The sequence below is a fragment of the Rhinolophus hipposideros genome (assembly GCF_964194185.1).
Source record: "Rhinolophus hipposideros genome assembly, chromosome: 1".
Lineage (NCBI taxonomy): Eukaryota > Metazoa > Chordata > Mammalia > Chiroptera > Rhinolophidae > Rhinolophus > Rhinolophus hipposideros.
In genome coordinates this window covers 19433927-19447851 of record NC_138047.1, presented here as the reverse complement: position 1 = coordinate 19447851, position 13925 = coordinate 19433927, and the positions used below count along the sequence as shown (strand labels likewise).

Here is a 13925-nt window from a genome sequence, read left to right as displayed (position 1 = left end):
AATGGAAAGGGGACAAAATCAATTATAGCTACAGTCTGTTTCTTCCTTCTTAACTTCATGGGCCCTACTGGTTACTAGTCTTTGTTTTTGTTTTTTTAATAATCTATCAGAGGATACATGTACAAAATACAACATTCAGAAGGTCCAAAGGATAAAATGACAATGTGCCCTCCCTTCGTGCCTCTAGCCTTCCAGTTTCCTTCCCTGGACAGAACCACCAGCAGCATCAGCTTCCTGCGCCTCCCCTCACAACTGCTCCAAACATCCACAAACAGTCACGCACACCCCCATGGAACACTCCCTTGATGGACAAAAAGGCGCACAAGACGACTGCAGAGGCTGAGGGTCTCGCTTTCAAACCTAATTTATTTATTTGTGAAGTCAAGGAACTGTTTCATTTCTAATATGAGAGCGAGGCCGTACAAAGAGATCTCCACACACCATGAAAGAGAGTTGTGAAGACATGATCGTCACTTAATGTTACATACTGAGAATGCGTTTTAATGCTCTGAGTTTTATTCATCAGGTACCAGCAAAGACAAAGAACTGGAATGGGTCCATTCTGGATGGCAACATCCAGGTTTTTCCTTTCAGAAATCAGGACAACCTGTGCATGGACAGGTTGCTATGACACAGGGGGCTTGCTATGACACAGGGGGCATGCCACACGCAAAACCCAGTCACGAAGGAATCATGAGTCTTGCTTTCAAAAAGATTCTGGTCTCTTAAGGGACAAAAGCCATGTACTTACCTACCTACCCACCCCCAATTATAAGTAGTAGTCCCAGAAATAAACAGCAAGTTACAAACTGATGAATAGCACCCAGAAGAGCTCAGCAGGACGTCAGCCACGTGGTAAACACTCAGTAGCTGATAGTCATTAGTATTAAAATTGCTACTGCAGAAAAGCAAAGGCTGTGAAGAAAGATGATAAAAGGGGCCTAGCAATCTTGTCCCAAAGGAAAGGCCTGAGCTTGGTAATTCCTAACTTTGGATGACAAGTGCAATAAAATTCTGAAGAAAATATACTGTTTTAAAATAAATGCTATGAGCTTAACATTGGAACACGATGTTTCCTACCGTCTGTATAATTAGCATTTTCAGTCTTACAGTCAGACCCAACAACGCCATATTCTACTGGAGAAAAACAAGAGAAGATTTTACCTAAGAGGGTAACTATCACCCTGTTGACTCTTTGCATGAAATTACGAGTAAGTTCTCTGATACTGGCTGTAAATATAACACACAACCAACAAAAAGCACAGTTTTAAACGATCCTTTACATGCCACTTTCTCAACCCTATTAAGATGCTCGTTGTTTCTTTGATTTATCTGATAATAAATTTTTGATGACTGGTAAGTCTCATAAAATTGCTCGGGTGCTGACTACACTGATTAATAAGTCTGAAGAATCGAAAGTGTCAGGAATTCATGTGTACGAATAAGTTACTGCCAAACATATATTAGGTATTCCATAAAATATAGAATAAAAAGGTTGATTTCGTAATTTTATCTTGTATCCATTTTCCTGTAACAATTTATATTCAGGGTCATCATCATCTCCTGCTCCCTTAAAAAAAAAATCAATAAAGTAAATCCAGATTGGGGGCAAACTCAAGAATTAGACTAAGTTAAAAAAATAAAGAACTGATATATACCATAAAACATGTTTCCCAGAAATATAAAGAACTCAGAATTAGAAATCGTTGCTGGGGAGACTCTCAGAGATAATCTAGTTTGAACCTCTTGCCTTCAGGACGGAGAAGCTGAGAGTGGGTATGACCAGGTCACTTACCACTGACAGAACTGGGACTGGAAGCCCCTCTAAGACCAGAATTCTAAGATCAGTCTTTCTTTTCCCTTCGTTTTCCTCACAGCAGAGCTGTGAAGCATCTTTACGCCATGCTGCCTCATAGGCACTCCACCTCTGATGGCTCGCTCTCTGCTGGGGAAGCAAACTTGCTCTAATGACATGAGCTGAGAATCCTGTGCTCTGCTATTAGAAGCCTCAGTCTTGCCCATTACAACTCCAGAGATCTCCTGAGACAAGGTAGGAAAAGAAACAAATATAACAAGGGCTCCAGATGTGGCTACTGGAAGCCGAGACAGGAAATCATGACTCCACATCTCACAGGGCAAAATGCCAGTAGGTACCGCTCAGGACAGCAAAGCCACAGGGAAAAGGTGCCATGCTGACTAGTGGGGTCCCATGATAGGAAGCAGCCAGGAGGCACGAGGGCTCTCCACGCTGCATCTTCCCTCCATAGGGTTCTCGTGAAAGAAACAAGGGGTCCATGGTGGGTGTTCCACGTGACCCTCCCTTCTTGAACGCTCCAGACAAATATGACAAAGCAGGGGATTTTGTTAGGTGTTTTCCACTCCTAAGAGACCTCACAATTCCAACGAGCTTCTATTTTAACATGGTCCATTCTTAAAAGAAGATTGGAAATAAAATCACTGACCCCTGTGTGGGGAACAAGAGCCTATCCTGTGTGTCCCTAAAATGAAATACTGGTGAATTTGCATGTTTTGGAAGAATATACAACTCTGAAAGCCAAGCACATAAGAGAGACGTGGGGGGCTGGGGATGGATCGAGCCTTACAGAGTCGTTTAAACACGGTCACTAATAAGCAGAATTTGCCTACCCAGGAAATTGTGGGGATTATGGCAGGAGAAAGTCAAGAGAAGGTGGTGGAACAAACTGATAAAGAAGTACGTGTTACTCCTGGGCATTTGAGTTACAAAAGTGTTGTGGGTTGGAACTGTGTCCTCCCCGCAAAATTCATCTTTAAGCCCCAGTATCTCAGAATGTTACCATATTTGGTCTTTATAGAGGTAATCAAGTTAAAAAGAGATTGTTAGGGTGGGCCCTAATCCAATATTACTGTCATCCTTATAAACAAGGGGAAACTTAGACAAACATACAGGGAAGATGATGAGATGACACTGGGGGAAAGACCTGGAACAGATCCTTCCTTCATAGCCCTCAAGGAAAACTCTTTCAACATCTTGACTCAGACCTCCAGCCTCTATCACTGTGAGACAAAAAATTTCTGCTGGGTGGCTTAACCAATCAAAACTAAATTATCAGTGGGGGGCATTGGGGGGGAACACCACAGTGCGTGTTCAGTATACTTGCCCTGTTAAATAAGCAAAACCTCGACAACAAATCATTTACTCCCTAAACAAATACCATCTAATTGGATAGAGAATAAAAGTGCATACATTTTGAAGGTGATGTAATTGTATATGTTCCAAGTGAGACTATTTAAAAATTAACTATTATAGTGGAAAACACTGTTTTCTTCACAAACTTTTTATACCATGAGTCTTAAAAATCACATATAAAATAATGTACAAGCACAACAGAATAAAATGGAAAGTTATTACCTTAATGCTTAATGAATAAATTGGGGCATCAGCAAATGCCTAAGAACATAACTCACTTTTCAGTTTTTTATCTGATAAAGTACCCCTTTCATAATGTTATACATTTTAAACCAAAATATCTGACAACACAAAAGAACTCTTAACTGCCCCAAAATTACAAGAAAAACAAAAGAACCAACAAAAAAACCCACCCTCCAACAATGCCCAACTGGCTCAATAAAAAGTCAGCATGTAATAAAACAAGATATTACTGCACAGAGAATAGAAATCACAGACAATTTTGTTTGATTATAAAAGCGCCAGTTATTAATTTATCTCTCAAATAAAAACAGCAAATGCTGGCAATAACTCACCTTAGCTGGACAGAAAGCATCAAGCATTGAACTGGTAGATTACTGGGAGTTAATAAAGATTATCAATATGTATGGCTAACCAATTTCATTTCACTGAGTAGGTCAATATTCAATAGTTCAATATGATTATATCAAGTGAATAGCATCTAAAAAGGAACTCAAAATAGCTTCTCTGGAAGAGGAAGTAACGACCCCCTTTTTTTTTTTTTTTTTTTTGGAGTGTGGACTGAGTCTGGGCTATGTTTATTTTCCTTTTTTCAACCGGGACAAATGATCCCTAGTCTATTTACCTTAAATTGATACTGAAACGTATCACAGTGTACATCAGAGGCTGTACAAGACAGGCTGAAAGCAATGCTGACAGTCAACACACAAGTGAGGAGGGGAGAGAGAGACAGGGAGAGACCATGCTCTTCAAAGTCATATGTCACGGCCTGTTTTACTGCAAGGTTCGGGATAAACATCATTCTTCTCCCTTTGCTGTAGCAGCGTATTAGTTTCCCCTTTTCCCTCTAAGTGTACGCACAACTCTTTAATGATACATGCACTAGTCTCTGAAGTAAAATGCAGCAAGGCTGACAGAGCTCCCGCTCACGGGCCCAGCCTGATGCACCAGGTCCCTGCAGGGCCGGCGCGCCAGCGCTGTGTGCCTGAGGTGTGACCGTGTTAGAAGGCCAGAGAATGAACGTGGGTAAGGGAGGGACTGTTTTCTAACTCTGGACTTGTGTCTAAGGCACATCAGAGTGAAAACAGTCCAGAATATGTACAAGATGAGGTTTCCTAGAGGACTTCAGGAATACTAGGTTAGCCTCTGGAAGCTGGTTTTAAACCCTAACAGGGTTCACCTTTGACCTTCATAGATTTGGGGGGTCAAGCAGTGGAGGTTCCCTAACTCTCCCTGAGTCCAAGTGTATTGGCAATGTCAAATGGCACCTTCCATTTAAAAAACGGAACCATTCTGCATGAGCTATAAAATTACAGAAAAGTAAAACTTCAAAGGCTTGTCAAAATTTGAGATATGGAAAAAAATGATAAAAATGCACCCAGAGAAGGAAAACTACTAATTACCTGTAAAGTATATCTGAATAATAGTGCTAAACAAGTTAAACAACAGAAAAGCAAAAATCCTTTTAAATGTAAATTATATTCAGCAATCTGTCAAAAAATGCGAAAGAGAGAGAAAACTGTTACGTACTCTTCCTCAAATAGTCTGTTTTCCTCCTGCTACCTTAAGAGGGATGGTATTAATTCACCAAGGCAATGAATAGCTCATGGCCACATCAAGAGATGGTTGAAAGACTAAGTCAAAGATCAACAGTTGATATTATACCCTGACTGACACCTATTCAATAGTGAAACAAACATTCTTCATCTCTATGCTGGTAACATACTATCTAGAGAAAAAGGAACACTACGTAATTTCACCATTTAAAGTGAGATAAGGGATATGACACAATACTACCCAAAATATACCTTTCCTCTTAGATGTTTCTTAGCAATGCTAGTTAAATGCAACAGATTTGTATGCAAATAGGTCCAGAGATGTCAAAAGTTGGAATCATATTTTGTATTACGGAAGAAATGTGCTAATACATTTATTCCCTTAAAAACAACTCAAAATAGTGTACACACTTGTATGTAGTCTCTATAAAGGAAATATAAATTACCAGGAACAGAAGACAATGTTTTGAAATAAAAACAATCTCTATGTCAAAAGCTTTAGGAAGAAAATTGGTTCTTCATTTTCATGGCTGCTATAAAAAATACTGGTTTTCACTGGTTTAATCTGATCTATTTTCAGATATAGTAAAAATAAAGAAAAGAAGAGTCTGTATTTTTCTGCATATTGACTGTCACTACGTAAAATTCACCAACTGCTAGGAAGGTCCTGGGAGTTTAACCCTGTCCTCCACCCTCCTGTGATATTTATAAAACCATCTGCTAGCTCGGTGCGTCCATTTACACTTCACAAAAAAATAATAAGGTTTTTACAGTTTTTGTTAGACATAAAATCCTTCTGCAAAGGGCTGTCTTAAGATGAATGGGATCGCCGATTAGTTTTAAACGCACCAGCCTTTTTGGTAGACCAGATATATCTGTCATGTAAGGATCTTCTAGGCCACTGACTCAGAGGGTACAGGAGTTGTTTAATAAAGCCCGTCTATGTCCATAATCACCATAACAACCTCTAATAGGTTTGCCCACAGTACAGGGGGGAAAATTACTTTATTTTCATTTTATAAGTTAAACAACTTGAGAAACAATAACCAGCAGATAAACGTGTCCTTCTCTACACATCAAACAGGATGATTTATTTTGAGAGATTTCTAGTGAAGAGAAAATGCCAACATTTTCCTCATCATTGCCCACCATTCACCAAGCATTGTTAAAATGCTTCCGTGAACATGAGTAACAGCAGGGCCAGTCTTCATTTAAAACAACAACAACAAAAAACGAGTGTGACACCTTTCCCTAGAGAGGAAAGAAAGTCACACAATAGGACGAATGACAAAGCATCCATTGAGCAACGCCACCTGGAAATAAGGCTTTAGGGCTGCCATGCTTCGCAAATCAGTCTTCACGTGCATGCCTGCTTTCCCAATGCCTCTTCCAACCGACTCAGTTTTGGCCTAACATTTGTCAAAACTCTTCTTTTGTTAAGGGTTAACTTGTCAGCTTTGAAAATGGCTTGCTCTTTCTATCCACTTTCCTTGATAGAAATGTGAATAGTGCGAGCTACTCCCTTTCACAAAGAATCTTGTCAAGGATCCCAACCCCAATTTGACTTCTCCTCCCGTGGAAAAAAAAATCTAGCTTCTGGAATCTTAACAAACAGTGACTATGTTATCACCATTTCACACCACAGAAATAAAAGCGGTCATCCAAGGAGACGAGGACCATCAAATAATGAGTGAAGAGGTGACTGTATAACTCACTCAACAACAGCCTGGAAACACTCCTGGGCTTGTAGAATTTGGTCCACAACCACCTGACCAAGGAAACTGTTTTGCTTTCACAGAGGAGATAACTGGTAATGAATGGGCAATGCTATGACACCAGCCAGTATGTTCTCATTGCTGATGGATGATAAATGAATAAAGGGTAATCTCCACTTGAGAAATGATGAGGAAGACACGATGAATGCCCAGAATGTACTCAAAAGAACCATCCCCTGAAGAACTGTGCCTGAACATCCTCCCAGCCACACCTACCCACACCGCCTCCGGCTAAACTGCAAAAGTTCATATCATCATGAAGTTAAATCATCTCAGCCTACTTTAATTCTTCCTAAACACTGACTTCACTGCTGTGTGTCAAACGTCCACGTCTTCTCTTGGAGTTCATGAGAGCCCGGAAATGATATAGCCCATCTTCTCTGCCTGTTTCTGCTCTACACTCAGAAGGCCCCTGAAGGTGTGTTTACAACACGTAGGTCACTGTGAAAGTCCACTGCAGACGTGAATGAAAATGAAACATGCCGCTAAGTTCTTTACTGTTCTCATTTAGGTAAGGGTCAAGTAGTTAGGGAAAAAACAAACAAACAAAAAAAAAACACACGGAGATTCACCTGTATTTTCAGGCCCCCCCCCCAAAATTAAAATATGTTACCATGATAGTCTAAAGATCTATAAAGAAAAAAAGGACTTTTTTTATTGGCGGAAGTGTATGTGGTTTACAGTAAAAAGACAAAAAAGTAAAAATTGGAAATTATAGGAATTAGAATAGAGAACTAAGAATAAGGCACTGAATGTGAAATGTATTTTTTTTAATATGAGTGTGATGAATACATTACTTTCTTGAAAATCACTACATGTATAATTTTTAATAAGTAGCCAAGTACCTGCTAATTAGAATATTTTTTCAGATAGGGAAGGAAGGATACTAAAAGTCCTCTAATTATGAAGTGGCTGCTTAAATCATTAAAGAATTAAGCTATTAAGTTGGTTCTAGTTACATGAGGATACACTAATATATATCTAGTCACATAAAAAAAGAAACTCTAATTTTAAAAATCAGTGTGTATTAGTAATTAAATTTTAAAAATCAGTGTAACTAATATACAAGTATACATATACACATATTCATATAAAAGAGGACCTTAAATTTTAAAAATCTGTGAAACAATAATGGTGGCATTTTTGTACAAGCATTTCTTTAACAAGACTAACAGTCTGACTTACTCTCTTATTTAGTTAACAGTTCATGTTTTGGCTGGTATGTTTGATAAAGGAGTAACGATAACTACAGGAAAATGAGAGGAGAACAGAAAGGATGAGATGTAGGAAGTGGTCAGCATTCTTCTTCTTTCCAAGGAGAGATCTCTAAGGGACTTCCAAAAGGTCCCTGCCCTCGAGATCATGTCAAGGTTCAACAGAGGCTCACACAGACTCCTCCAAAAGAAGTGACAAGGTTACAGATGGGTCCCCTAGAAATGGGACAATGCCTCTCCTATGCTTGCTTAAGCTTTTTAATGTTGATTTAACTGTATAAAAGATAATATAACTTCATGAGGAAATCAAACACAAAAAAGGTTAAGCTAGTATGCAAATTGCTTAGTACTCTGATACCCACATGTAGGACGCCAGTAATGGATAGGAACACAGATATCAAATATGTTACTCCTTAAAACAGTGTGTTACATGTTCCCTTTGAAATAGCCTATCAATTAACTCAATCAAAGCTACACGCTTCTCGTTCATCCAGAATCCTAACCACGTTCAAATAAACAGAAATAGTTGTAGTAGCATAGAAAGGTGATTAATTGCCTAATAATAACTCTGATGTAATACAAAATTCATAAATTTACAACTTAATCTTTTAAAAAGAAGTTCAAGTTAGAAGCACTCTCATATATTATATTCTCCATATATTCACATAATATATGAAGCACTTTCATACAGTCTAATGCTCTGTAAATTATAAATTAATGTATGGTAAAAATAAAAAATGGTTAACCAGAATAATAAACAGAGTATCTCCCCCAAATCTAGATTAATAGAAGCTTGTCTGTGTATTTTTCTGTATGTTAAAATATATACAATGCTTTTTCTAAAACAATTCCCTACAAACCAAGCTCTAAGTAGCCTTCCATTTACTAACAAAAAATTACACCTCTACCCAAAATTGCTAACAGCAATGATTAACAATTTAAGAGGAACCAAATGAACAATAATCTGCTAATTTGCAATTATATTTTCACACATTTTCATTAATTGGCTAAACCGATTTCCAAGGCTGAGCTATATTCATATTTAAAGAAACTATATATCTATAATAATTGCACAAAACTATGCGACTCATGGAACAATAACACATTCTACACGCTCTCATTTTACGCTTAAAGATAGTTTTAAAATATGTTGTCAATATCATGTATTATCTTTAAAAATATCTAAACCATGACTTAAGCTGCTTTTCCACATGAGGACATGCTATCATTTCGGCAATTTTAGCCAATTTAGGTGGTGTTGTTTTGTTTTTTTTAAACTTTTATTTATTAAAGTGTGTTTTTCCAGGACCCATCAACTCCAAGTCAAGTAATTATTTCAATCTGGTTGTGGAGGGCGCAGCTCACACTGGCCCATGTGGGGATTGAACCAGCAACCTTGTTGTTAAGAGCACCGCGCTCTAACCAACTGAGCTAACCGGCCACCCATAGCCTATTTAGTTTTTTTACAGCTCATGCTCTCAGTGATTCGGTCAGATGGACATATGAGCATCCCAAGCCCTAGATGGTGAGACCAGGAGCATGGCGTCCAGAGAGGAGGCTACAGGACCCCAGCTGGCCACTCACGGGCAGAATCCGGCCGTGTCAGTCAGCAGGACGTGCCGGCCCCGCACAGATTCGGTAAGGGCCCTATTGCATGCGGGGCATTTTTTTGATACCAAAAAAAGACTCTCACCTGAACATGACCTTCAATGATCCTCTAACTTTTCTCTAATAGTTGGGATGTTAAATTCTCAAATGTTGGTAATGAACACAAAAACAGATTGAACCTAACCGTGGATTTGGTTTTTCTAAGTCTTTTGCATTTGCTTACAACTAGAGGTTACTAGATTTCAGCATGAGGGGCCACTGAAGCATGAGAGAAATGATCATCTCAATATGGGGTGGGGTAGGATAGCAGAAAATAATAACAGAAGATAAAACAACCGAGCAGGAGAGGGTGGTGGGATTCCTTCCAACCCTGAAACACTGAGGAAGGAAGAAGTGGGAGCAGGTAGGTTTCAGGGCAGGCTCCCCAGTCGCCCTTGACCTGAGGTGAAGAGCTGAGGATTTTGATGTTGTGACTGAAGCTAGCTGGTTCCTCCTCCTCTTTTTCTCTTCCCTTTTTCTCTTAGAGAGATTATCGTCTCACTAGAGTAAAAGCTTTTAAAGAATAGAATGATGCGTTCCTAGTATCGTCTACTCATTTTATAAACAAACAGCTCAACAATTTTGCTCATAACAGCTGTTGTTCTTTACAAAGGAGAAAAAAAGTATGTTCTGATCTTAACGTGTCTGGTGAATTTCCTTAGTGCCAGGAATATTCAACTAATATAATAACTTAAAAATTTCTAAACAAAATTGGTACAAATTCCCTTTGACGATGTCCATAATCTATAAGTAAGAGACAATTACTACACATGGTTATTAACAAAACATTTGAAAATGCTATGAACTGACACCAATACGACAATGTCACAAAACCTGTGACAATACGCAAAATCACAAAACTATAAAACCACAGTCAACTACTTTAGAAAACCATAGTCTACTTACTATTTGTACGTCTCAGAACGGATATATTCAAAAACATGGGACACACCAAGCTGGAACTGGTCAGCAATCGGGGTGACCCAGGGATTGTTCTCTGCTTTGAATACTTGTTTCTGCCCAGTCAGATCCAAGTTTCCTGAAAAGATGGAGGACAAAAAAGATAAAGGTCATTTCATCCAACACAGATCAGGACTAAGAAGTCCTGCCCAGTAGCCCTAGTACAATTCCAAGTACCCTTTGGGTCATTTGATTTGATTTTTTTTTTAATATCTTAACCAATTCATCAATGGTACACAAGGAATTGGTGATAAGACCCTAATCCAAGAAATGAAGAACACAGGAAAGAAGGAGGAAGAGAATAGTGAAGGGAAGGAGGAAAGAAGAGAGTAAACCTGGAAAGATTGTTACGAATGTAGCATATGCTTTATTTTTCCAGGTATTTGCTACAGAGATTAAAATGATGCTGCCCAAGACTGAGAGAAGTGATAATATTAGAACCTCCTAAAAATCTATCTTGACTGTGCATTGCTGCTCGTCCAATCTCATCTAGACCCATCCCGATCACCACTGTCCTCCATCAGCCAAAGAACAATATGAGTGAAGGAAGATAAAAATATTGCCCAAGTAAAATTATAATTGCATTAGTCAAGTACCATAAGCACATCTCAGAATCAGCGCTCAATGAATCCCGTTAACGTGGTAATGACAGAAACACCGATTTGTACTGTCCTCATCAGCTTACTGTCCGTGGGGATACGAACCTCTGAGGCTCTGACTCCCAATGTCGTATGCTCCTATAATGCCTGGTGGAGCATGGTACATGTCAAGGTTACATGTCAGTCTAGGTCCATCAAGGATGAGTCGATGACAGTAGCAATAAAAAGGCCAGTGAGTGCCATCATCTGCTGATGATCAGTCAACTCTTTTTTGTTCCTGTTTGGTATGTTAAAGTGTGGAAAAGGCAGTGTGAGAGAACTTCCTATAACGTGCTCGCCTATGACAAGGGCAGGGACAGAGAAGTTAAGTGGCAGAGACAGATAGGTGGCTTTACTTGGCACCGCACACACTGAGGCCTTTTTCCAAAAAGTCCTACTGCGGAAGTCCATTTCAGACGCCCGGAAAACAGTCCAAGGCTTTTTGAACACAGACGCCCAGCAATTATTCTTCCTAGCACTCAACCAAAGGAACATATTTGTCCTGTTCTGATGTCCTGCTGCCAATTTTTTCATAACTGATAAATTGGGATAATGAAACCACATTCTGTGATGCAAGTATACCACGAAGCACAACATTTCCTAGCTGATATGAGCTTTAGAAATGAAAAGATAAATGAATATTTTTGCTAGAATGATGACATAATATTCCTTCCTAAAACAAAAGAACTGATACTCTCAATCTGTCTTCTCTTTGTTATATGAACTCGTAACTGTTCAGAAAAAATGGAGAAAGACCAATATAAAAGTGATTACAATTTCAGAAAATATTTTTAAGGAAAACTGACGTTACCAAATATCAAGAGGGAGTAATTCATCATGATCTTTCCAAAGCCACTTAGAATCTGTTGGTGTTAAGGACAAAAATAAGCAAATACATTTCTCTCCAAGATTATCAATATTGTCAATTTCTTCATCTTAGTGGTTAAACGTCATTAGTCAGATATTATTTCATTTGGAAAGCTAACAGGTTTTATTCTCTAAACCACAAGTTGGAAAACTGCCTAGGGCAAATGAAAGTCCAACAGTTGCACGTAGGAGGTCTAACAATTAACTTCGCAAACTTGTTGCAATAAAGTTGCTAACTTTTGTTTGATATCAGAAGGATTATTCATTAAGAATCTGTACCAACTGGATAAACAGTTAACCAAGTTTACTATTTGGAAGTGCTGAAAAGGTTGGTTGCGTGAAAAAACTTAGACGACCTGAACTTTTCACCAACAATTCATGGCTCTTGCATCACGACAATGCACCAGCTCACAGGGCACTGTCTGTGAGGGAGTTTTTAGCCAGTAAACAAATAATTATATTGGAACATCCTCCCAAATCACCTGATCTGGCCCCCAATGACTTCTTTCTCTACTCTAAGATGAAGGAAATACTGAAAGGAAGACATTTTGATGACATTCAGGACATCAAGGATAATATGATGATAGCTCTGAGGGCCATTCCAGAAAAAGAGTTCCAAATTAATTGCTTTGGAGGGTGGACTAGGCTCTGGCGTCGGTGCATAGCTTCCCAAGGGGAGTACTTCAAAGGTGACTGTAGTGGTATTCAGCAGTGAGGTATGTAGAACTTTTTCTAGGATGAGTTCACGAACTTAATTGTGTGACCTCGTATTCTGCTTAGCTGTTATCTTACCTGAGTGTGAGCTTGACAGTGGGCTACCATTTATCTTTTTTGTTTTCATCTTTGTTTGGGGAGGAGGTTTTTACCTTCCCAAGAATGACACTGATCTGCTTAGATTTCTGTATAATTCTTATTTCCTCTTAGGATCTTGTTTACTACATTCTATGTCCTCTCTACCCTATCATTCATTTTCTTATTACTTCCTTTTTTTCCATTTCTACTTTTCCTAAAAATGAATGTAACAGAAATTTTCAGAAAAAGTCTTCCATTTAAAAACAAGTCTATTGCTGAACTGTTTCAAACGCACAGTGTATGTGCCGCCCCCTCTTAGGAAGCATGTCACTGAGGGAAGGGCCTACATACCAAGGGATAGTAACTATGATGTAGTAATTCCCTAATAAGTTGGGGTGCAGGTGCTGGAGGTGAGCACATCTCTCTTAAAAACATTTACGTAATAAATAACTTATGCTTATACATGATCATCTTTCTGCTTTTAAGCCCCGCCCACTGACATCAGCACAGAATCAACTATGAAAAAACTTACTAAGACCTTTGGAAAAATACATGTAATGCAAAGTTAGAAAAAAGAAGCCATGAAAAGCATAAATTGCACAAGGTAAAAAACCAATTCCTAAACAAAGAGGATCTCCCTGTCAGTGGCCACTGGGCCCTAAAATGTACCCTTCTTCCTCATGCCCCCAAATTGGTCATCCTAATGAGAAATACAGTCTTAATTTCTAATGGGTAGAATTTTATCTGTTGAACATAGATGCGAGACTTCCCGTCATTCACACATTACCATATTAACTCAACTCGATTGCTTTCCTCTTAACATCTGGTTCAGATGGGGATCATGGGAATATTATTGATTGACTCTGGGGAAGAGGAGAGGGAAGAGGAGGGAAGGCACCTAGTTTGGAGCACAGAGCATTTCTCACCATGCTGTATATTCAGGGCTCTGGGTCACTGTGAGAGTAACGGGGATCAGGGAAAAGCTCTGGGAAGGACCCCACAGACAAGCCTCAGCTAGTCCAAATTTGCCCAGAGGTGACTTTCATGTGGCAGTGAGAGAAAGAAGA

The 13925-nt window shown here is 39.0% G+C and overlaps 1 protein-coding gene across 1 annotated transcript in view; it reads right to left on the bottom strand.

Moving 5' to 3' along the window:
- Positions 1–13925, bottom strand: part of RSU1 (Ras suppressor protein 1) — a 171138-nt gene that overhangs the window by 74843 nt on the left and 82370 nt on the right. The window contains exon 8 of the mRNA XM_081058044.1: positions 10508–10640. Coding sequence (XP_080914170.1) covers positions 10508–10640 — 133 coding nt within the window. The remainder of the gene's footprint in view (positions 1–10507; positions 10641–13925) is intronic.